The sequence below is a fragment of the Vigna umbellata genome, chromosome 4 (genome assembly GCF_029865625.1).
Source record: "Vigna umbellata cultivar VRB3 chromosome 4, Vumbellata_1.0, whole genome shotgun sequence".
NCBI classification, from domain to species: domain Eukaryota; kingdom Viridiplantae; phylum Streptophyta; class Magnoliopsida; order Fabales; family Fabaceae; genus Vigna; species Vigna umbellata.
The window spans coordinates 36,274,865-36,299,620 of record NC_142168.1 but is presented as its reverse complement, the minus strand read 5'-3'; the positions used below and the strand labels follow the sequence as shown (position 1 = coordinate 36,299,620).

Below are 24,756 nucleotides of genomic sequence, written 5' to 3'. Positions count from 1 at the left end.
AGAGAATTGTAGAGAATCCCCTTTAAATGACAAATTTTGTGCTTATATACACATATTGTAATATAATTGTAATCGACTAGAGATAAGCCCAATTTATAGTATATAAGTGAGTAGAAACCTCACCTTACAAGCCGGTGTTGCGGGGTTGAGTTAGACTTAGAGTCTACTTCTTAACATACGTCGAGTATAGAGCTAGACCACGGTAAAAGCTTTCTCACTCTTTCACTCACTATAATTAAATTCGATTTTTCCCTTCGATTTTGTTCCTCGGAAAGCATTGTCGTGCAACTTCCATAAACACTCACTGCGTGCTATTCTACTCGATCATTCACTCCTTTCACTCGGGTTACTTCAAATATTCTATTGAGTAAAAGGTTATGAAGTTCCATGGATGATGAGTTTTTCTATGAAAAAAAGCATTATTTGGTGCCATAAAAGCCATAAAGTTTGATGTTTTAATTGAAAATGATACGGAGAAAGTCTCTCTTTTGGAGATAAATGGAGTCGACCAAGTCACGGGGTCTACATTGGGATTTCCAAATACATCTTACGAGTTGTGGTTCTAAAGACAAAAAGTTTTGTGAAGATCATTTTGAAGTAATCAAATTTCCTTTTCCCACACTCCATCCATATTTCATGTCAGAGATTGCACAAATCTTGAATAGGATTTGCCCTGTTTATAAATATATTCATCATAAATATAAAGGTGGTCAATTAATCTTTGGAATCAAGGAGTCTATAAATTGCAAATATTGTTCTGGAAAGGGGATGGGTTGTGATCCATCGATGAAGTTTAAATTTTCGTCCAATAGTCTCTACAGAAGAACAACAATTACTTTTGAAGTGAATGATAAGGCTTCAAAGAAAACTTTGGGACGAAGCTTGCCAATTGATTATTGGGATTTTATTAATGCTCAACAAAAAGAAAATTATGTAAATAGAAGGGTTTTATCACCAGACGAGTTATTTCTTTATTAAATGATGTTGATCAAAACTTCATTGAAAATTATATTCCAAGAAAAAATTTGATCATTCTTAATTGCTTCCAAGTGATTCCAAATTCTCATCGAGTAACAAAAGTCCCTTATGCAATTTCTAATGGAAATCAATTGTGTTTTGATGACAGGACTTAGTCTTGTAAGAAATTGGTTGATTTCAGGGGTACAACTAATGAGTTAAGTTCTCGTGTTTTGGATTGCCAGAGGATTTCTAAGCTAAATCCTGATAAAACACCTAATAATATTTTTATGCATTCTTATGCCTCTAGAGGCACACATTCACATCATATGTTTATTCAAATGTGATGCAATTGGAAATTAACTACATGGTGTAATGAATAATGAAAAGAAGAAGAGAAAGATAAACAAATGATATGCCCTCTCATGTTACTCTTAAAGGCCTCTATAGCTGATGTCAACTTCATAGCATAATCCACAATGATAGGAAACCTGGCATATGTGGTATGTCAAGAGGAAGCAAACTCTAGATAAGGTCATCACCATAATAAGTAAGTAGATCTAGGAACTAACATGATAATCGTTGGACCTCTACTCTCTAACACTCACTTAGGCTCGAGTATAGGACCGAATGTAAAAATGAATGAATATCATAACATGTGTAGTTTGTTAAAAGAGCATAACCTAAGACTACCCAAACCCATACCTACAAAACAACCAACAAACTTCCAGATAGATACTATAGTTGTCTTTTACCCTTATGGTTCAATAATTTCAATAATACAATCATATGACGACATTAAAGCATGACATCAACACAAACAAAGATATATATACATTAAATAAAGAAAATTACAAGGGGAAGCAAATATTTTAAAATAACATATATTTTTGCATACTAAACTAATAAGACCCTCTCTCAAACAAATCCCTAGTGGAGTCGCTATCTGTCGCAACCAAAATCGCGACAGGACGACTAACAAGAAGATATTTTATAAGAAAACAAAACACTTTAAAAGGAGTCACCACCATAGTTTATTGGATCACTATGAAAAACCTAAAAAGAATGGTCTACGAAACCAAATTGAGTTCGTGATTTGGTTAGTGTGGGAAATGTATTAGTATCCTACAACGTCCATTTGAAGACGATTTTCTTTAATGAAGTGTGCAAAAATTAATGTAGTTTTTAAAATACTTGTTTTCCTAAAAAAATCAAATAAAAAAGACAAATATAAAATGATAAGGAAAAATATTTTTAAAATTTTTATTTTGACCCGAATTGATCTTGATACTATGTAGGATGAGAAATCAAAATTACTTAGTTGTTTGTAAAAAACTATTTGAGAAATGATTTAATTTTTATTTGGTAATGACCCACCGTTCTCGTTAAGGCTTTGTTCTTTTGGAGACTTAATACCTTATTTTGTCCCCAGTTTCGCTCGAAAATGTCAAATTAGTTCATCCTTTAAAAAATGCGTCAATTACGTCCTCACTTAATAAAATTTGCATCAATGAAATCCCTTCCGTTAAATCCGTACAAACGGCGTTAATTATTTTTCTCTTTCTTTAGTTAACACCGTTTGTACGGATTTAACGGAAGGGATTTCATTGATGCAAATTTTATTAAGTGAGGACGTAATTGACACATTTTTTAAAGGATGGATTAATTTGACATTTTCGAATGAAACTGGGGACAAAATAGGGTATTAAGCCTTCTTTTGGGTTTATTTGGGGGAGATGATTTGGGGGGATTTGAGTGGATTTGAGGATAATCTTTTAGTTGTTTTTTTGAGTGAATTTGTGGGTAATTGAGAGTGGATTTGGAAGTAAAGTTTGAGATAATTAGTGTAGGATTTGATTGATATGATAGATTTAAAAAATTAGTTTAATTGGTAGAAATGAAAGATTACCAAAATGCCCCTAGTTATAAAAGTAATATAAAATGTTATTTATTAATGTTATATTTAATTGTAAAAATGTTTATAAAGAGACAAAAATTATAAATAATTTTTAAAATTAATTTTTAAAAATGATAATGTAGTAAAATGAATGGATTTTTAAATGTAGTATTTGTTTGTAATATAATTTACTACCAAGTAGTATCAATTTATTTGTTGCGGAAGTGAGCATGATTAATATTAAACAAACAAATAATTAAAGGAAGTTATAATATTACATGACCTAAAAAAAAGTGGCAACAATTAAACATACAAATATATTTGTAATAGTTCATGATGATGTTACTTCAGTAAGGTATCGTTGCAATGCATTGAAATGATATTGTATTGGCATCCCTATTAGACGTCTTGTATGGGATGGATGCGCAAATAAAAAGTCAAAGCACTGTCTGAATAAATTATGATCTTCAATGTTCATAGTCCGTAATAAGTTTTTAATTTCTTCTGTAGTTGGATTAGATGATTGAATCCTAGCATTTACCAGGGATATTCGACGCTCCATGGCTTGTGTATTTAGTTGAAGAGCAACACATAGTCTTCTTGATTGATTAATTTCTTTTTGCAGTTCATCAACGATTTCAGAGTCCATCTAATTTGCAGATCAGCAGGTTGACAATAAATAAAACTAGCATAGATGATGTGAAAGATAATAACATTGAAAAATAAGATAATATTTCAAACACACAAGTCAATTTAAGGAAAAAAAAGTAATGTAATACATTATCGGAATAAAAATGAACTTAGTCATCTAAATGGTGAAGAATCAAGTTAACATTTTGATTGAGGTTAGCAAATTGGCGGTTCATGTCGAGAGAAAGGTTTGCCAAGTTATCTTCAATACGTTGAACCCGCACCTGCATTTGTTCCATACCCTGCATTCTGTGTTGCAAGTCTTGTACCCCTTCCCACATTTGAGTCATCATATTAAGATTAGAAAGAGGTGGAGGAGGTTGCACAGGGTTGTCATGATGGTTTGGTTGGTCTTCTTCTTCATCATCACCGACATCGTGTTGCCAAACACCGTTGACATTAACAATATTCAACTTCTTCAAAGAATTAATTGAAAAATAATGTCGGGTCCCAATAACAGTGCTGGCATCGGCACCAACATGAACTCAACAATATTGCATGATCTGTGTGATAAGGACACCGTATGGTAGGGGTGTGTCACCGGCCTTGCATTTAAGCATTTGTTGCATGATGTGATGAGGCCAATTGATAACTATATTATTTTTAAGCACTCATATCATAAAGATATCTTCCTACAATAACCTAGCAAAATTCTCTGGTTGTGGAGTCAATATGTTCACAATAACATAATGCAGAAGTCTATCATTAATATTCAAACAACCAACTGTTTTAACACGGTGACGCTGCATTTCTGGTATAACCATAGTAGCTAATGCCATCTCCCGGTCATACGGGAAGTCCTCTGGGATATTTGAAAAACACAATTGTTGACCCTCATACTTCATATTAGCTACATTCAACCAATTAGCAGGTTTCAATCTAATTCTTCTCTTGTTTACCTCACTGAGCAAATATCCATTTCCAAAAATCTTCATATTTGAATCAAAAACTTTGATTAAATCCGGATAATAGGGTCCCTGCAATGTAAGAAATTCGACCACCCCTTGAAATAGAAGATGATTTTGGAAAAATAAGCCTGAACCGACAAATGTTTCAAAATTCATTATCTTTGGACCAACAATACTCCTTGTATAGAAATCAGCAGCATAGTTTTCCATTTGATGGCTTCGAGTGAAGAAACGATGCTGATCTAATTGTTCCTCTACAGATGGTCTGACATGGGCTCCATCTTCTACCTCAGTGAGGGTTTCTTTTCCCTTACGACTTTTTCTTGGCCTTTTGGTTGATGATGAGGCCATTTGACAATTTCTTGAACAAAGCAATTAATGAAAACAATAACAAAGTAAGTTATAAGAAATTATTTATATTTAAAAATAACAACAACCAAGGACAAACCATTACATCGTAACCATAACCATAACTTACAAATTGAAGATGGATGGAAAACCAATAAGTCATAATTACATCACAGAAACATTATTGAATATAATAGTAATACAACTAGTCAAATAACACTTCATAACCGTCACCTCCCGAGATCATTTTACATAATTTATTCCACCGCTTGTGTGGTGGAAGTCCCATCAACCTCTTTGTACATGTGGGGTTTCCACATAAGAAATCATAACATTGCTCTAGCAAATTTTCATCAGCAATGTTCATAGCACTCCATTTCATAAATGTCTGCCTCTGTATATGTGTAATTTGGGGTGCGACGAAAGATCTCTGTTTGGGAACTTAGTATTTGATTTCTATCTTTCATTGCTAAGACTTGACGCACGGCTGCATCAGAAATTACACCAAAATGTACATTTGATGAGCTTAGTACATTTGTGAAACCGTCCAGGTTGGTCGTCAACTTCTCAAATTGAGAATCAATGACATCGACCATATGTGCCTTTCTTTCCGAGCCTCGTGAGGATGAAGTTCCACCGGATGGGACAGAAGGCACAGATTGAGTCTGTCTTGGACTATATTCATCCACAGATAGAGGCGGTGATGATGGAGTTGGGTCTCTATACCCCATCCACTTAGGTTGTTCTGGAATGTACTAATATTTTGATTCAAATTAACACTGACACGAGGACCAGCAGCCCATAACTCCACCATTAAATCGTAGTGTTTCATAATATTAACTCTCCACTTTGCAACAGTTGGCCTTGACTGAAACAACAAACATAACAAACACACTGTTTCATTTTATGTATTATAAGGATCCACAAAATCTTAGTTTTTTTAAAAATACCTGAATGAGGTCCATCCAAACTTCGTCCTCAGCTTGAAATGTAATACTAATCGGGTTCCACACAAATCCACTCAATCCAGAAAACAGGTCATCTACCTCCCGCCATTTATCTTTCAACACTTTCTGACGATTTTTAACATTATTTTTCGTAATTGCGACATACCCAGAGCTATGAAGATGATCAACTATGTTACAATATGCTTGGGATGTCTAGCTTCCGTCAACCCTATTACCGATTCGTGATTCCTCAATCATAGAGTATAGAAGACGTGTGTCCATGTCCTATGTCCACTTCATGAACTCTCTAGTAGGAGCAGAGGACTCAATGGCGACTGCCTTACCTCTGTTCATTTCATACCTAATTCATAAACAAAATGGTAAGAAGTTAACATTAAACATCCTTAATATAATGTTCTTGTCATACCCATAACATCAAATACTCATACAACACAATAAAATACAATAACTACGAGTTTTGATAATCTTGCCACATATGATCTGCTATAGAATCCCTTATACTACTACCAATCCTATGGTCCTCTTCTCTAACTTGAGATGATGAAACATTATGGTCTTCCCTTTCATTCAACTCATTATCAACTTCAGCAACTAATGAGTCATCATTATCCACGCCACGAAGGAAGTTGTGTAAGATATAACAAGCTAATATAATGTCTGTCATTGTCTCCAATCCATAGTGTGGTTCAGTGCCACTTCCAATGATAGGGAATCATTTTTTCAAAACACCAAAAGTTCTTTCAATAACATTTCTACACGATGAATGTCTATGATTAAACAACTCCCGTGGATTTTGTGGTCCTCTACGTGTATATTCTTTAAGGTGATATCTTACGCCTCTATATGGAGACAAAATTGTGCTTTTCAACATAAATCCAGAATCACCGAGGTAGTATTTTCCTAAAATTTTGCCCACATACAAGTAATTAGTCACTACTAAATAAAATCTTCAACATCGCAATGTAGACACTCACCTTGGGGAATAACCAACGAATCATCTCAATCAAGAGCATTTTTTAAAATTCTTGAATCAGATGTAGTGTCTTCCCACCCAGCAAGAATGTATGTGAATTTCATGTCAAAATCACACGCGGCAAACACATTTTGAGTTGGCCAATCTTTTTCCTCAAACACATTTTACCCGAACATGAATATCGTCTATGGCCTCTAAGCAATCCTAAACATACAAATAAGAAGTCATCATATAACTCAAAATGTGTTATCATCCTTTGATCAAATAACATCTACAAATATGTTCATATGAGTACCTTAAAGTACGGGTAAAATCGATTGTTGTTCAAGACATATGGATGAACCTCATTTCCTGAGGGTTGAATTAGAAATTCAGATTCCAAAGTTAAGATAGCATCCAAGACATTGTGAAAGTGTCTGCTAACCGTCCAACCAGATCGATTAAAGAAAAATGCGACACTTCGATTCTTAACATTATGGCCAATTATATGAAGAAATTGAGCAACTTGTTGCTCCACTGTCGACCGAATGGCGTCCTTAACTAACCTAGTTGATCTTAGTCTCTCATAAAGATTAATAAATGTCTCTGGACCCATCCTAATAATGTCGGGGCACCGATTAGTATGCACAAGATATGACATTAATTGCTCCCTACGACGGTTTCTGTCTGGTAGGTAATTGCATACACTACTCGAATCACTAGAGTACATATTCAAGATACTCAACGCATGTGCAACAATGCATAACATTGTTAGTGTAGCCAATGAAGTGGTTATTTGTAAGTGTTGACATATCATTGCGATAATATTGAAGTCTACACCAACCACATCATCATCTACATCTTCACGGTCCAAATAGGATAAATTTATATATTCTTCCATCTATATTTACTTAAACAATTACACATATTATAATCAAAATCATGCATTCATATATTCAATAAACATAATTGATATATACATTAATACATTCAACTAACCATTATAAATAAACAACAATAAATAACATAACAAAACAACAACATTTCATATCTTTATTATGAACTACATACATATACATATAACAAATCAAATTCATATTTCAAATATGAATACATTCATATATTAAATAACATAGAAATATAAATCAACATAATATATTCCATTCATATATTGAAACTCTTAAAGCTACAGATAACCACCACTAATTCAATCATTCATATATATATTATAGCCAAATCATCTTTAACACTTACCTCTTGAAGACGTTCAACACGTATGCATAGTTGAAGTTGGATTCACCAAGAAATTTCCACAAATGAGGGGCACTAGGATTTTTCGTCCAATCACACAACCAATTTGTCCTTATGTAGATGCTACCTAGAATTCTCAATTTACAAATTCACTCTGAAACAAACCTAACCTGCAAATATAATTATATGAGTTCATTAGATAACAACCCCATTTTTTGATGCTTGCACAAGAGTGAAATTAAGTTTCAATGCTACATTCAACTTTACCACTTTGCTCTACTGATGCACCACAGTCCCCTACTTTCACAACCAACCACACAACCACGTCTTTGCTACCAATGCATCTGTATAAAAACTGGTTAAGAACTCATACTTAAATTATCCAAGTCATAAACAAACAAAAAGAAAACACCAATTACTTCCATACAGTACCAAGTACACACAATGATACAAAATGATGTTGTTGATTCACCTCCACCACCTTCACGCACGTACGTCCACCACGATCAAAATACCTCCAACCAGTCAACACTTGCATCACAAACGCACTGTCAGAGCTCGTGATCTTTCACCCACCACCATCCACTCCTCTGCATGGGCTACATATCTTTCACTCCTCATCCGCATTGCATATGCTTGCTTCTCCACCTTCGTTATCAATGACATTGTTGCTTCCTTCTCCACCTTCTTATCTCTCAGATGGCCTCCGCCACCTTCACGACGTCCTCCATAACAGGCTCCACCCAAACCTTCTCATTGCCTACGAAAAAGACCGATTCTAATGCTTCTGTTCAGCACACACAACCACTCACCCCTACCATACCTCTCCACTCCGGTTAATCATCTCCTCCATGGTGTCGTCCAAGAACAACCCTGGTCGAACGCTTCCATCGTCTATTGCCGAGATCGTTTTTGAACCCAATACCCCAAACTGTAACCGAATGCATTTTCTTCCACAATATTTCTTGGCCCGTAACCAGATACACCTTTGAGGTAACCGAATACACATGTGCAGAAAAATCTTCATACCACTGTAACCGATTACGTTCTGCTGTAACCGAATACGCCGCCCTCTTCCTACATTGTACATCGTCTTCTTCGGCTCTCAAACACGCGGATTCATCTTCTTCTTCAAGCCTTTGCTTCTTCAAGCCTTTGCTTCTTCATGCCATCAACACGCACAACGTTGTTCTTCCTCCCCGTCTACAAACCTGCAAATGAAAACCAACAATATCTGGTTGCACATACATCATAATAGCTTGTACTAACCTCACCACTTTGTCTTCCTCGTCTCAGCAAAACAGCCAACAACTCTCCCTTCGCACACAGCTTTCAACACTAGCAACCAATATATTATGCTTCTGATCCCTCAATAAATAGAACGACCTACCCACTAACAACCACATATGAAGTCTGTGTTCTGGTCAATGGTGCTTTCATATCCATACTGCACTTTCACTGTGTGTATGTGCAGGAATCTTTGTTGTTCAATGGCTTTATGAAGCAAGGTAACATCAACTGAGGAAAGCTCAGGAATATTTCTGTAACCACGCCACCACGCCACCACGCCAAGCCAAGCACTCTCGTGTATGTACAATATTAAAAGTAAAAGCCTAACCACCATTCAACTGTTATCAAAATTTTTTTTATAAAGTCTTTCGAATCGATTCTGTGTTACTGCACTGTGTTAGGGAATCAGTTATACATGGTTAATAAATATACAGGGATGGAATTTAGGTAATAAGTGGACACACGTGACTTTTCCCTTACTATCCGCGCAAATCTTTTCCATGTTGCGGGTGACGAAAATGGACTGAATCCTGCAAATCCGTCGTCGTTGATCCCTCCTTATCCTCTCAAACGAACAACACAACGTAATTAAATCATCGCTCGCAATTTCGCATGAACAGTGTTATCCCTTCATGCGAACACAGCCTTAGAGAAATGTTCCGTGGTGTGTGACGTGTGTTGATGCATGCTGAATTGTCACCGATTACAGGTTCCTTAATTTGATAAGTAAGATACAATAGAGAAGAAAAAAAAACATTTGGTTATATCAGAATTTTTTACTTATGCTACACAGTGTTCATTTTGAGTGGTTCTTATTAAGGTTGAAAGGTCACCAGATAAAGATGAAATCAAGCTCTTTGCAAGAAAAAGTAAATTAGACCTGTTCTATGTTCTGTTTAGGGAGGGCACGTAGCATGAAAACAGAATGGAAAGACTTATTTTTGTTTATCATCATTTTTTTAATAGCAGACTTTTATAGGTTAAATGTTTCTGAATGTTTATATAAAAAAAAAAAACATTCTAATTAGTTTTCTTATCTGATTTCACTGTCCATGTATAAATCTAGGAAGGGAAAAAAGGTCTTCGTGTTTGAGTATGGAACAAAATATAGAAAATAGAGTAATTATCAGTAATGGTCTGAAAACCAGTAACTAGTGAAAACTACAAATGCTAGATTGTCGTCTAATAATACATTGAATCCATAACTGTTTAACTTTGTAACTATCACAATTATATAAAGTATTGGTTGAAAATGAGAACTGTTTGATTAACTTGTGAACCAGTAACTGAAAACTATTTATTCAAGAACCATTGAACCTTTCAGTCATCAACAACGTCAAAGATCAAATAAAAATAAATTCTTTTTGGCCTGCAAGACAGTTGGAAGAGTGATTGAGATTGGTAAGATAATGATCATTGTATGCTAATTTGACTAGGATGTTTTATTATTTTAAAAAACACTGTTCTTCCATGTAGTAAAATCTTTGAACTACATTTTTTTCAGGTGGTTGGTTTCCAATGAACCAAACATTATGCTTTATACAAAGATGGCACAAACTGAAATGAAGTGAGTTCAATCTGCTAATCCAAGAAGCATTGGAAAAACCACAAGACAAGGAAAATAAAGATTTAGCAACACAAGAAGGCTAATTGATTCTTATTAAGCCAAGAAGCTACATTGGAAAAATTGGTAGATATTTCAAATTACCAAATCCCAGTAGTGGTAGTGTACTGCAGTCATTACCCACTAATAGAAAATCTAACTGGCTAGATCAATAACTGATTGTTATTTGCAAACACATTTTCGATTTTCCTTCACCCCTAGTTTTTTCTTTGATTATTTCCTTATTCTGAGTAGATTCTTCTTTGGCTTTCTCCTCTTCCAACTCTTTCTGTTCTTCTTCTTCTGCCTTTTTCTCTGTTTATTTCCTTATTCTGAGTAGATTCTTCTTCGGCTTTCTCCTCCTCCAAATTTTCCTCTGCTTCTTCTTCTTCCTTTTTATTTGCATTCTCCTCCTTGTTCTTCTCAAGAGCATTAATCAAATTCTCCAGGCAAGTCTCCACATCTTCATCCTCAGACTTTGGCATTAGATTCTCAGCAACATCAGCAGGTGACATTTCTGTCTCCTTCAACAATGTCCCAATTCTACCAAACAAAAGGTGAGACTCAACAGCCAAGTAGTTCTTGGCCAGCACCTTGAATGCATCAAAACAACAATAGGACATCTCAATGTGCTTGTCCATCCTCCCTCTCCTGATGAGAGCAGGGTCAAGTTTCTCCACATAATTTGTGGTGAAAATGATGATCCTCTCACCTCCACAAGCTGACCAAATCCCATCAATAAAATTCAGCAACCCAGATAGAGTTACCTTGCTGCTCTTGCTACTCTCCTCTTCATTCTTCCTCATAGGATCTTTTTGTTCTTCATTATCAACCTCTTCCTTTTTCTTCTTCCTCTGCCCAGTAAGATCAAGAGAACAATCAATGTCCTCAATCACAGTTATAGACTTACTTGGAGTTTCAATCAACAACTTTTTCAACTCAGTGTTGTCCTTCACTGCTGTCAACTCAAGATCATACACATCATAGTTCATGAACTTAGCAATAGCAGCTATCATGGTAGACTTCCCAGTCCCTGGAGGGCCATACAAAAGATACCCTCTTTTCCAAGCCTTACCTATCTTTGAGTAATACTCCTTTCCCTTCTTAAATTTAGTAAGGTCTTTCAGGATATCTTCCTTCCTTTTCTGATCCATTGCCAGTGTTTCAAAAGAGGCAGGGTGCTCAAACACTATGTGACTCCACTTTGACTGCTTGTAACCATACCCACCACTGCTGGGATTGTTGGTGTAAAGCTTCAACTGCCTGTTTGTCAACTCAATTTCCTTCCCCTCTTCCAACACATGCTTGATGTAAGACATGGTGATGATATCACGGTAGCTTCTGTGGAAAGTGAGCTTATAGAACCTTTTCTCATCAGAGGAATCGTAGTAAGAGAAAGGGTTGTACCTCTGTGGATTGGAGCTTACTTTTTTTGCACTCCACCACACTTTGACACCTTGGAACTCATCGGTGATCTCTTCATTGTCATCCATGCTGAGAACCAGTGGGCTTTGGCTATCCTTCACCACTTCAGCTTTGAGTTTTTTGGCTCTCTGAGATGAGTTTGCACTGAGGTAGATTTGGATGGCATTGTATGCTTCACTTTTCTTCAGTCTTTCCCCTGAAAACTCAGGAAAGGTTATTTGGATGTAAGGGTTGAAATGGTTTGCCACTTTTTGAGCATAGGCCTGAAGACGGTCACGAAAGGAAGAAGGGAAGAATCGCTCAAAAATGGTGTACATGAACACCACAGTTGCCATTAACGATCCCATTTGTCTCCATAGCTCCCTCATCTTCTCTTAGATCTTCTGTGCTGCTCTTGCTTTTCTCACTTTTCTCTCATCTTACACAATTTCTGTGAATATATATACACACACGGTGTGTGTTCTTTCTTGTCAAGTTCCTTCAAGGAAAAGTCAAAGTTTCATATATACGTGTGCCCCTTTCCTTTCAGATTCCTTGCAGAAAAAGAAAAAAACATAACTTTTTCAATTGGGATAAGTTCTTTGGTTTTTCTAACTTGATTTCCTCGTATAAAAAAGTACTGTGACTTTTAATACATAGTAATATTTGGTTGTGTTATTATGAACAGAACCTATCCCTTTAAAAAGTAGTAAAATTTTAACTTTGAAAGGTAAAAATCATCTTACGTGTCAAGATACTATTAATTTTTTATAATTCATTTTTAGGAATTTTAATCATTAAAAAAATAAAATTTATATTTATAAAGAAAGAGACAGATTGAAAAACGAAATAATAGATGTAAAATACGTGTTAAAATTTTGTAAGTGCGAAAGCTGCTTTAGCCAGAGGCATTGCGTTGATATTTTTCTCAGCATTTGGCACGTGCGACAATAGTAGCCTCTCCTTCCACTCTACACGCTTCCTTAATATAAAAGCAGCTTCATTTATTCTGACCCCACTACTTATCTTAACACGTTTATACTTATATTATTTTTTTTTCTATTTTATTTTAAAATAATTCTCTTACATTTTTTTTTCTTGTTCACATTCAGAGAAACTTTAAAATAAGAAAATAAATTATATTTACTAAAATTAATTTATGCAAAAAATATATGAGATACTTTCTTCTTGTACTAAAATTTGTGACTGTTTTATTAAGATGCCTAACATTAACTATATTTTGTAAACATTTTAAAAGACAGATAAAAAAACATGTATATAAAAACTAAATTAATTACGAATGATTTATAGGTACAAAGATTAAAATATACAAATTGTTAAAATATAGAACAAATGAGTAATTAAATGTACATATTATTCTTCGATTGGGTAGTCACTAATGAATTTATGGAACTTTGAACAACTGAAATTGTTAATTCCAGCAATTACTTCAATAATTCATGTGTATCTCGATAATTGAATTATAACACAAACAAATTGATAGAGATACTCTCTTGAATTAGAATTTTGTTTTATAGTTCTATGCAAAAAGAAAACTTAAATAAAAGCCATATTTGTCCCATCCGATGTAAAAGGAAGTAGGTGAGCAATAAATCAATTAATTAAACAAATAGGCTATAGACATTAGATTGAAATTTGCAATTATTTTACCCTTTATTTCAATGTTTTCTTTATCTCTTTTTATTAACCTCATTCTTGTAGATTTTTTTTTTCTCACATAGCAAATTTTTTTATTTAGTAAATATGGATAACATGATTTTATGGAATGTTAGAATTCGAATTTCAAAAAACTGAATTCTAATTTCTTATTTCAATAATTTTATACAAAAACTATTAAAATTCGATTTTCAGAAAATTAAAATCTAATTTTATTCATTTAATGATTAAAACGATTTTTAAATAAAACTCGAAAACCGTTCAAACTAAAAACAGTTTTAAAAAAAATTAAAAATTAAAACAGTTTTAAAAAATAGTTGAAGAATACGGTTTTCGTAAACCACTTAACATATTTTTAAAATTTTATTTTTTAATTTAAATATTAATAAACAATTCATTTATATTAATATTTTAATATTTCAATATTTTAATATTTTAATATATTTTTTTAAATTTAACAAATTTTTAAATTACTTTTATTACAAAATTTTAAAATATTTAATTTATTTTAATAAAAATTAAAAATATTATAATAATATTGAAACAAACAAATATTTTTTAAATTTTATAATAAAAATAATTTAAATTTTTTTTATATTTTCAAAAAAATTATATTACAATAACTTAAATTATTTATTAAAATTTTAATTAAAAAAAATTAGAAAGATAAACGGTTTCATTTAACATTTTTTTAAAATTTTATTTTTAAATTAAAATTAATTTATAACTAATTTATTTTAATATGATAATATGATTTAATATGTTATGATATATTAAATCAAATTTTATATTATTATTATTATTTTATTTTTATTATTTTTACAATTATTATTTTCATAATAATTATTAAAATAATAAAATACATTAAAATAAACTAAATATATATTAAATTTTATAATAAAAATAATTTCAAAATTTTGTTAAATTCCAAAAAACTTACAATAATATATTATAATAAAAAATTATATATTAAATATTAAAAAATATGTTAAAATATGTTAAACATTTAATTTAAAGTAAATTGTATTATAATTTTAAAATAATTGAAATTTTTAATAAAATTAAAATTAAAAAACAAAATTTTTAAAAATATGCTAAATGATTTTTGAAAATAGTTAAGATTTTATTAACGGTTTTCAAAAACCGTTTAATATAACTTTTTAAATTATATTTTTTAATTTACATTTTTATAAACAATTAATCTATTTTAGTATTTTAATATAATTTTAAATTTAACAAACTTTAATAAAGAATTTTTGGATTTATATTAATGAATACGAAAAAGTGATTGTACTGTATGTCAGATCTCATTAAAAACGCACCCAAAACCCATTTTAGTGGAAGCCAAGTCTTAAGAAGAGAGTTTAGAATTTCAAAAAGTGAAAAACAGGTGGCTGCAAGAGATTGGAAGTTTGGTTTTGGATGGTAGAAGAAAAACTTAGTTTCAAAAACTTACGCCACTTTCTGCATGCAACCATCTTCTTCAACCTTCTGAGTTATTCTAGTAAATCATGATCTTAGTCTTCTAAGAAATTGGTGGTGAGCTATTATGTTCAAGCTGTGAACGTTCAATCACGTTAAGAGGTAAAAGAAGCTTATATAATTTGATTTATATTCTTATTTGAACGTTGGTATGTTTGCATGATATGTTGTTTGGATTATTGGTTGAGTATGAAATATGTACGTGCTGCTTGTTTGGAAGTATGGATGGATGACTGATGCATGTTATGAATTGAGTTGAGATAGAATTGATATTCAAAATGTGATAGTATGGTCGAATGTTATTAGCGAGCGTTCGATTCTTCTTGGGAGTATCTGGTCCTACCTTAGTTCTCATGTTTTGAGGATAGAGTATAAGAGTCTTCTTGTAATACTATATAGGGTTAGTTAAACTTTAATCTAGAGTTCATATTAACCATTATGTTACTCTTTAAGCGTCCGTCTACATTAAGTTCTTCTTCTACAAAGAATTTCGTTAGTGGAGTTCGTTTTATAATAAGAGATATGTATATATGAGTGTTCAGTCTAATTGTAGTCCTCCTTTAGACTTCCTAAACAGCTTTATGTGAGTTTATTAGTGATCGGTCTTGGATCAAGCGTTCAGTCTTAGTAGCGCTCGTTCCTGATAAGCATTTGGTCTTAGACCAGCGCTCGTTCAATAGTGTTCAGTTTCTACAGGGCTCGGTCTTAAACCAAGCACTGGGTCTCGTTTTCTGAGATATATTATTACTGTGCTTAGAATCAGAGTTTTCTTTCCATCTAAATAGCGTCCATTACTCCATCGTTTCTCATCAATATTAGTATTTAGTGTGAACCAATGTTAGTCTTTAAAAGGTGTTCGACCTAGAGTCTTAGTACTCGACCTAGGCTTTGTGGCGTCCATTTTGAGCTCTTAGGGGTTTGATTATGGAAGTGTTATTCCAGTTGAACTTATGAGATGATGAGAGAGTGTGATTGTAGTTCAATCGAATGTATTGATGACGAAGTATAGGATAATTGAAATGTGATGTGAATGAAATAGTGTGATTATGAACGAGTATTCCATGGAGGAATATCTCAGAAAGTGGTTATTGATTGATAAAGTATGAATGTGGGCATGCTAAGCTGGCGTTCATCCTAATATTCCATGATTTCTCGTTCTCATGTAGAGAGTAAGTCACGTGTGAGAATGGTAGGAGGTCCTAGTCCTTATGGTTAATTTGGATGGAACAGACTAAGCTCGGGTGACAGTTGTTGAGGGTATCCCAGTTACTACATCACCCGGGTACACGAACGTCGTAACTACACATGATTCATACAGTCCGGACAGTCAGAGTCATGTGGTCGTTATTTGCATGTATGGAAGTATGAGTTATGATGTGGTTATTGTTGGGTTTGTTATGAATGTTGTTATTGAAGAAATTAAATTACATAAGCTTACCCTGTTTATCATTTTGTCTTTGTTGTGCGTCCTGTCATTGTCCTGTTGCAATGATCATCCGTGTGGATGTGAGCAGAAGGAGAATAGCTGCTGGAAGAAGTGTTGGAAGACACAGCGAAAGTGAAGGCCGAACCTTGAGAGCATTCAGTCTGTTGTTAGCTTTCTTTTGTAAGGACCGTGCGGTATTAGTATAGTTTGTACACCGTTCGGTCTAGTAGTAGTAGCTAGCATACTTTTAAATCCCTTGATATTTATGTAAGGCCGTTCAGCCATAATTCGTAGCTCGTTCAGTGTAGAACTAGTATGTAGTATTGTTAACATGTGATGATTCTATGTAGTATTGTTAACATGTGATGATTCTCGTATATGGTTTTATACTGTATTTTTTAGATGTTACACTGTAGAAAAAAAACATAATTTATAAGAAGTTTGGAACTAATAAAATCTTATATAAAGTAAAAGATAATAAAAATTTACCACATTTATTATAAATTAGTATGATAATAATATTAATATAGTAAATAATCATATATTTGATGGATATGTAGTATAAAAAGATATTTATGATGTAATCAAACTATCTATATGATCATATATTTTGTTTATATATAATAATTATTCTAACAAATACTTTTGTAAATATTATTTAATCACTTTATATCAATAATATTAAATGAGTATTGTTGAATTGTGTTTTTTTAAGTATATTTGTTACATCATTATGTAATAAGTTCCACAAACTTTGAGAGTGAATTTGTTACGACAATAATTGATCCTTTCACCGAATATTGATTGGTTTTATGTTTCTAAGTGAATTGGTTTTTTGATTGGCTTATAAGATGTCATGTTTTACCATAGTCTGCGTATTGACACTGATGGATTGAGTTTGCCATAGTCAGCATTTTTTACCCTAGCTAAGTTTGTAGAACATTTGATGCCTAAGAGTGCTTCGAGGGATGCAGAAATTTACTAAAATTGAAAATGACACAAAAAGTCTGATTCATGCACTAGAATTGACAAAGACGAAAATAAAAGTTCTCCATGGTACTCATTGGACTGAAAATTTGTCAAATAGTGTGTATACTTCTCTCAATAACTTTTAATATTACTCAAAAAATATGTTTAATTCTCAGTGACATCTTTAGAAGATTTGAACTCTAAAAAATTATAGAACATCTACACCCTGTCTTTTGTGGCCTAAAACATTGTTCTATTGTCCAATCTAATTGGTACCTAATTGATTACCTAACTAAATTTCCAACAGACATGTGCTGATAATTGGAAATACATAAATATATACAAATTTAATGATTCCGATAAATTCATGATGTATATGCCATGTGATATTAAACTTCTAACTCTTCCGAATTACCATGGCCTTGCACAATCCTCATCATAGTTGTAATCATATATAATATATAAATGCATTTTGTCATCGTTTTATAATATAGATTTCAAAGAGTCTAAGTTTCTAAATTTAGAAAGGTGTATAAAACAACAAAAGGAAAACTATAAGACAACAAACAAAAAATTTAAAAGTGACATTTTTAATACGATTTAGCACAACAAAAATACATAACTAATAAACAAAAATACCTCAGTTGAAAGAATGTTTGTCTCATGGCCAGTCCCAAATGGTAAAGGCAGCGACGCCGCTCCACAAGGCAATGGAATATGAGACCACTCTAGCGGAGATGCCACCCCTAAGGGCAGCTCCGTCACGCCGGAGAATCGTTTTACGACGGTTACTTGAGAACATGCAAACACAATTTGTTTGCCCTCAAAAAAGTGCGAGACTCCAGATCAGAAATCTCCCGTCAATGATATTATATCAAACAGAATAACACAATCATTACAATAACAACTAATCATATAATACAAACAATATCAGATAATCAGCTCGGGAAAAGAATTCTCATTCTCATTGATTATTAAAATCTCTGAAGTCTGACATGTGAATTTTATTCTTAAATCATCATAGCAGAATAATATGTAAATAAAACAAAATTAAAAAAAGTTAATCGCAAAAAGTAATTACGTGAATAACAATGAAAAAATCATCACGGTAATTCAGAAACACGGACCAATGTAAAAATCATCACATCTCCTTACTGATCTTATCGAATAGAAATGAAAAGAAGGGGAATGCAAATTCAAAATTAGAAAACAAAAATACAAAAGAACCTATTTCAAACAATAGAGACAGTAGAAAATCAATCATCAGAGACTTAAATACAAGGAATCATGGAACGAATCCAATCATATTGTTGCAGTTTTTTTCCTCATCACATGATTTTAAAAGAAGGGAAGAAAATAGCATACAGAAACATTAATCCTAAAATTGGAGACAATGAAGAACCCTAATTAGAAGGAATCGATGGTTTGATCGTAGAGAGACCTGAAACCTCAGCAGATTGAAGAGGCAAAATATTGAGACACTGTGAGTTAAGCCCTTGCTTTGCTTATTTATAAACAAAGACATTTGAAAGGTGAAGCATCTAAAATTGAAAGATTGGTGTGGAATGGGCCGGGTCTTGATAATTTGGGCCTTTTCTCTCATATGTTGACTCTCTTCATTCATATAATTTAGCTGTCTCTTAAGGGTTTTGGGAAAATTGTAGATTGTAGTGTACAAAATAAAAATGAGAATTAATAGTTACTCATTTTGACCTTTTTTGAAATATTTTTTTTATTTTCATCTTTCTTAATTCTATAATCACTGTTTTTTGTTTTTATCATTCAATTCAGGTAGATAAATAATATTGGTTTAGGAATTCAAAAATTAGATATTCAAGTGTTAATATGGTAGCATAAACAAATGAAACAGAACGTAAAATAGTGTCAAAGTTCACAGTATTGAGAATCTAAAAAGGCTGACTCCGGTAAAATTCAGACTTATTCTAAAAGTAAAACAAATCATGGATTGTTGTTGTTCATTGTTGTTAGCCGTTGAAGTTACATCACCTAAATAATTTCCTGTCATTCTCGTCCCCGTGCTGTCACTATTGTTGTTTTTATTTTTGTTACAATTTTCATCTTCTTTTTTTTCACTTTGAATGTGAGAAATTTTTTGAAAACAGGAGACCTTATACATTCTTACATTCTTATATGTCATTGAAATTCTAATAACCGTAATGTTTTTAACATAAAAAAGATTTGTCTTCTCTCAAAGGTGATTAGGATAATATATTTTGGAACAAGTTTTCTTTTTTAAGCTTTTATTGGAGGAGTCTTCCATGCATGCTGCCAAAGGAAGACTTGGTAAGTCATTTAGTGTACTGTCACCATTTAAGCAAACCAAGGACGTTCTATGCACGCCCTGCTTATACAATAATTTAAGATGAATCAAGTAGAAAAGTAAAAATATCAGTATTTTATTAATATAGTTAACATATCTCAGACATTTGAGTAACCTTTGATTTGATCTATTGCTTCAGAAAACTAAGAGTCATATAACAACATAAAATACAACATCATAGGTATTGTGTCACTAACATGACTAATCATAATCTAAACTAATGGATGCCATTTTCTTTCACCTCTTCTCCAGATTTTTCAGAAGCTTCAACTTTTTCATCTTTGACTAACTCTTTCTTTTCATTCTCTTTCTTATCCTCCTTGGCCTTTTTCTCTGCTTCCTCTTCTGCCTTCTTCTTGGCCTCTTCAAGAGACTCAATCAAACTCTTCAAGCAGATTTCTGGATCTTCATCAGCTGATTTAGGCATTAGATTCTCAGCTACATCAGCAGGTGAAATATTGGTCTCTCCCATCAACTTCTCAATAGTGGGAAACAAACTGTGTGATTCAACCTCCAAGTAGTTCTTGGCCAGCACCTTGAATGCTTCATAGCCACAGTATGACATTTCTATGTGCTTGTCCATCCTTCCCCTCCTTATGAGAGCAGGATCAAGCTTCTCCACAAAGTTTGTCGTGAAGATTATGATCCTCTCTCCACCACACGCTGACCAAATCCCATCAATGAAATTCAACAACCCTGATAGAGTCACCTTACTTTCCTTCTTCTCTTCTTCCTCAGCTTTCTTCGCAGGATTATTTTTCTGCTTCTCCTCCTCATCCTCATCTTTCTTCTCCTTCTTCTTCTTCCTTTGCCCAGTCAGATCAAGAGAGCAATCGATGTCCTCAATCACTATAATCGACTTGCTTGATGTTTCAATCAACAACTTCCTTAACTCGGTGTTCTCCTTCACTGCTGTCAGTTCAAGATCATACACATCATAGTTCATGTAATTCGCCATAGCAGCTATCATGCTTGATTTCCCAGTTCCTGGGGGACCGTACAGTAAGTATCCTCTCTTCCAAGCCTTCCCTACTTTAGCATAGTACTTTTCTCCTGTCTTGAACCTCTCAAGGTCCTTCACTATCTCTTCCTTCTTCTTTGGATCCATTGCAAGAGTGTCAAACCTCGACGGATGCTCAAAATTCACATGACTCCACTTGGTACGTTTCCAACCATACCTGTCGGAAATAATCCAAACATAAATCTAAGTTTGATAAAAATCCAAAAAAACATGATCCATACCAATCGTTACTGGGGTTGTTGGTGTACAACTTGAGCTTCCTATTGTCAACTGCAATGGCTCTTCCTTTCTTCAACACATGTTGGATGTAAGAGGTGGTGATGAGGTGACGGTGGCGCCTGTGAAACGTTAGGGTTAGAAATCTCTTCTCTTCTGAAGAAGGGTAGAATGAGAATGACTGTGTTCTTGGGAGTGTGTAGTTTGCACTCCACCACAGTCTAACACCGTGGAACTCATCTGTGATCTCTTCATTGTCGTCCATGGAAAGCACCACAGAGTCTTGCCTACCCTGGTCAACTTCAGCTTTGAGCCTTTGTGCTCTTTGAGAAGAGTTTGCACTGAGGTAGGTTCTTATGGCAGTGTATGCTTCACTTCTCTTCAACCTTTCGCCTGAGAACTCAGGAAAGGAGATTTGGATGTAAGGGTACATTAAGCGTGTGAATCTTTGTGTGTATTTTCTGACATAGACTCGAAGGTGGTGTGGGAAGAATTGCTCATACATGGCATACACAAACATTATGGTAGCCATGAGTGAACCTAGTTGAGACCATAATTCACCCATGTCTCTCATTTTTTCTTTTCCAGAGATTCTGTTCTGTTTTCTGCTTTTCTCTGGTTTAATAGAGAATATGCATGGAATTAGTGTGGTATTAATAGAGTCAGATAGTACCATAAGGAAAATAATTTTGTGAACTTAAAGAATCGTGTGAATGTTTTTATGGGTAATGTGTTAATTAAAGTAAATAAATTTTTATAATTATATAAAAAATAATTGACAAAAGTGGTGGATGTGAACACAGAAATATGAATTTGTTGTGATGTGACACATATTTGGACTCTTTCAAATTTGTTTTCACCTTTAGATAAAAAATAATTATATTTTTACATATTCGAAATAGACAGTTAATATATTAAATGTTAAATGATTTTTTTAATTGGTGGGTATAGAAATATTCCTTCACTTTTATCAACAAAATTCTTGTTTTTCTAATATTTATTAAAAAAATCATTAAATGTAAGTCAAATTTAAAAATTAAAATAATTAATCAATATATTAATTAAGTTAAATAGTATTTTATAAATTAAAAATTATTAATATTTATTAACAAAAAGAAGAGGAAGTTCAACAAATAGTTTTGATGATAATAATGATATATGAAGAACCAGTGAAGAATTAAACAATATGTTGATTCAAGAAAATAATTTAGTTGCTGAAGACTTAAAAGTTGTGTATTGTATTTAAAACAGTAGTTAAAGAGTCAATAGGCAGAAACTAAGCACTCAAATAAAATTTTACTTTTCATAAAATCTATGAGATAATCAATTATCACAATTAATTTCAGAAAAACCTTCTAGAATAATCAATTATCATTGCTGCTAATTGATTATCACAACCAAAAAATAAGTTTTTAAATAATTTCTCGTAGTAGTTGCGAAATGAACTCTTCAATTTTTTACCTAATTTTCAAAATATATAAATATTTAACTTAAACATGGTTTCAAAAAAACTTTTCACTTAGGTTTAAGAGTTATGTGCTAGAAAAACTCAGTATGTTTGTGAAAAAGGAGACTTCAAAAAAACCTAGTATGGGTAGAGCGAGAACCTTCACACAGTGTGTCTAGTGTTGAGTGTTGTTGTTATTGCTATGAAAGTTATTCATCCTTTGTGTGTCGAAGGAGGTGTTATTCATCATTTGTGTGTCGAAGGATGTGTTATTCATCCGCTGAAATTAGAAGAGCTCAATATGACGTAAAAGAAAGAAACATAATGTCATATGTCTTAACTCTTGATGAGTTTTGCAAGATTTTTGTTTGTAAAAGTGCTCATGAAATGTGGGAAGTTTTGAGAGTGACACATGAAGGAATAAATTATGTAAAGCGTGCACAAAAGAATTCATTGATACAAGAGTATGAAATGTTCAAAATGCAACAAGGAGAAACAATTTATGACGTGTATAAGCACTTCACACATATCGTCAATCATCTCACAAGCTTGGGTAATACTTTGAAACTAATGAAATTAACATAAAAATTTTGAAATCGTAGAACAGATTTTGGCAACTTAAAGTGACTGCAATAACAGAGTCACAAAATCTTAACACCATGTCTATGGCGGCCCTCCTTGGTAAGTTGAAAGAACATGAACTGGAACTTGGACGATTGAATAAAGAAGACGACAAAGGAAAGAGAAAGAACTTGGCCTTTAAATCTAAAGTTGGAGGCGCAAAAGCCCCAAAGAAGATGAAGACTCACATAAGGAAAATTTGAGTCACATGATCAGAAAATTCAAAAGTTCATGAAGACCAAAAGTAAGGAACAATTTAAAAATGACAGGGAGGAGAAACAAGGATCTTCTCAAAGTATAGGTGTTACAGTTGTAGAGAAAAATGACATGTTAATGCAAATTTTCCAAGCATTAAAAAGGGTAAAGAAAAGAAAGAAAACAAATGTTTGATGAAGAATAAAGCTTATATCGCTTAGGAGGATAATGATTCAAGCTTCTCAAGCTTAAGCGATTCTGATGAGGAAGTAAACCTCTGCTTAATGGCCAATAATGAATCATTTGGAAGCCAAGTATTTCTAGTTGCAATAATGATTATGAAAAACTAGATATTTCTCATAGGAAATTGAAAAAGGATTTTAAAGAATTACAGGTAAAATTTGAAAAAGCTAATGAAGAGGAAGTTTTAAAAAATAAAATTTTTGATCTAGAAAAGAAAAATGTCTCAAATGCTAAAAGTGAGTCAGGTAAGAGTCACATGTTTGATATTAATATTCTAGAGAATTTGCTTAAAGAGGCAACTAAAAATAAAAATGTTACAAAACCCAGACTTAAGAAAAATATTTTTAAAAATAAAAATGCTCCTAAATTTAATAATCAAAATAAAAGAACTCATAGGGTATAGGTTGAAAAAGGAAGAATGTATTCAAGGAATCAAAATGTTGTCACTTTCTTTTAAATGTATGAAAAAGGGTCAAATAAATGTAGAATAAAACATTTTGATGTTCCTAATGGACAATATGTTTGGATTCCTATTATAAAGTAATCTTTTACTAACCTTAAAGGACCAAAATAAGATTTTGGGGACAAAAATTATTTTGTTTTATTTTGCAAGTTAAAATTCAAAAATCAAGAAAGACTCTATGGTATCTTGGTAAGTTTTATGAGTCTTGAAAAAATTTAGGGATATTACATATGTCTTAAAGGCTTAAGAATAACTAAAATTTGAGTTTTCTTAAAATTCACATGTAGATAATCAATTATCAAGGTCTTAAAATATTCATTTTGGTTCTAGAATAATCGATTACCAAGTGCGATAATTGATTATCCCTACACAATCCCAAAGTACAAA

General features: G+C 32.8%; 1 protein-coding gene, 2 non-coding genes and 1 pseudogene across 3 annotated transcripts; all 4 read right to left on the bottom strand.

The window, feature by feature from the left end:
* Positions 1–10,889: 10,889 nt before the first annotated feature.
* Positions 10,890–12,712, bottom strand: LOC124822935 (AAA-ATPase At3g28580 pseudogene; annotated as a pseudogene).
* A 6,046-nt stretch (positions 12,713–18,758) lies between these two features.
* Positions 18,759–18,852, bottom strand: LOC124822938 (small nucleolar RNA R64/Z200 family). Its single transcript, XR_007027608.1, has one exon. It is a non-coding gene; the product is annotated as a small nucleolar RNA R64/Z200 family (small nucleolar RNA).
* A 228-nt stretch (positions 18,853–19,080) lies between these two features.
* LOC124822937 (small nucleolar RNA Z199) lies at positions 19,081–19,161 on the bottom strand. The gene has a single exon (XR_007027607.1). It is a non-coding gene; the product is annotated as a small nucleolar RNA Z199 (small nucleolar RNA).
* Positions 19,162–20,215: 1,054 nt separating this feature from the next.
* Positions 20,216–22,048, bottom strand: LOC124822932 (AAA-ATPase ASD, mitochondrial-like). The gene is made up of 2 exons (XM_047295039.2): positions 21,406–22,048; positions 20,216–21,341 (listed from the first exon to the last, which is right to left on the bottom strand). Exons 1-2 carry the CDS (start codon positions 21,972–21,974, stop codon positions 20,381–20,383), a joined length of 1,530 nt encoding a protein of 509 aa, XP_047150995.1. The 5' UTR covers positions 21,975–22,048; the 3' UTR covers positions 20,216–20,380.
* Between the last annotated feature and the right edge of the window lie 2,708 nt (positions 22,049–24,756).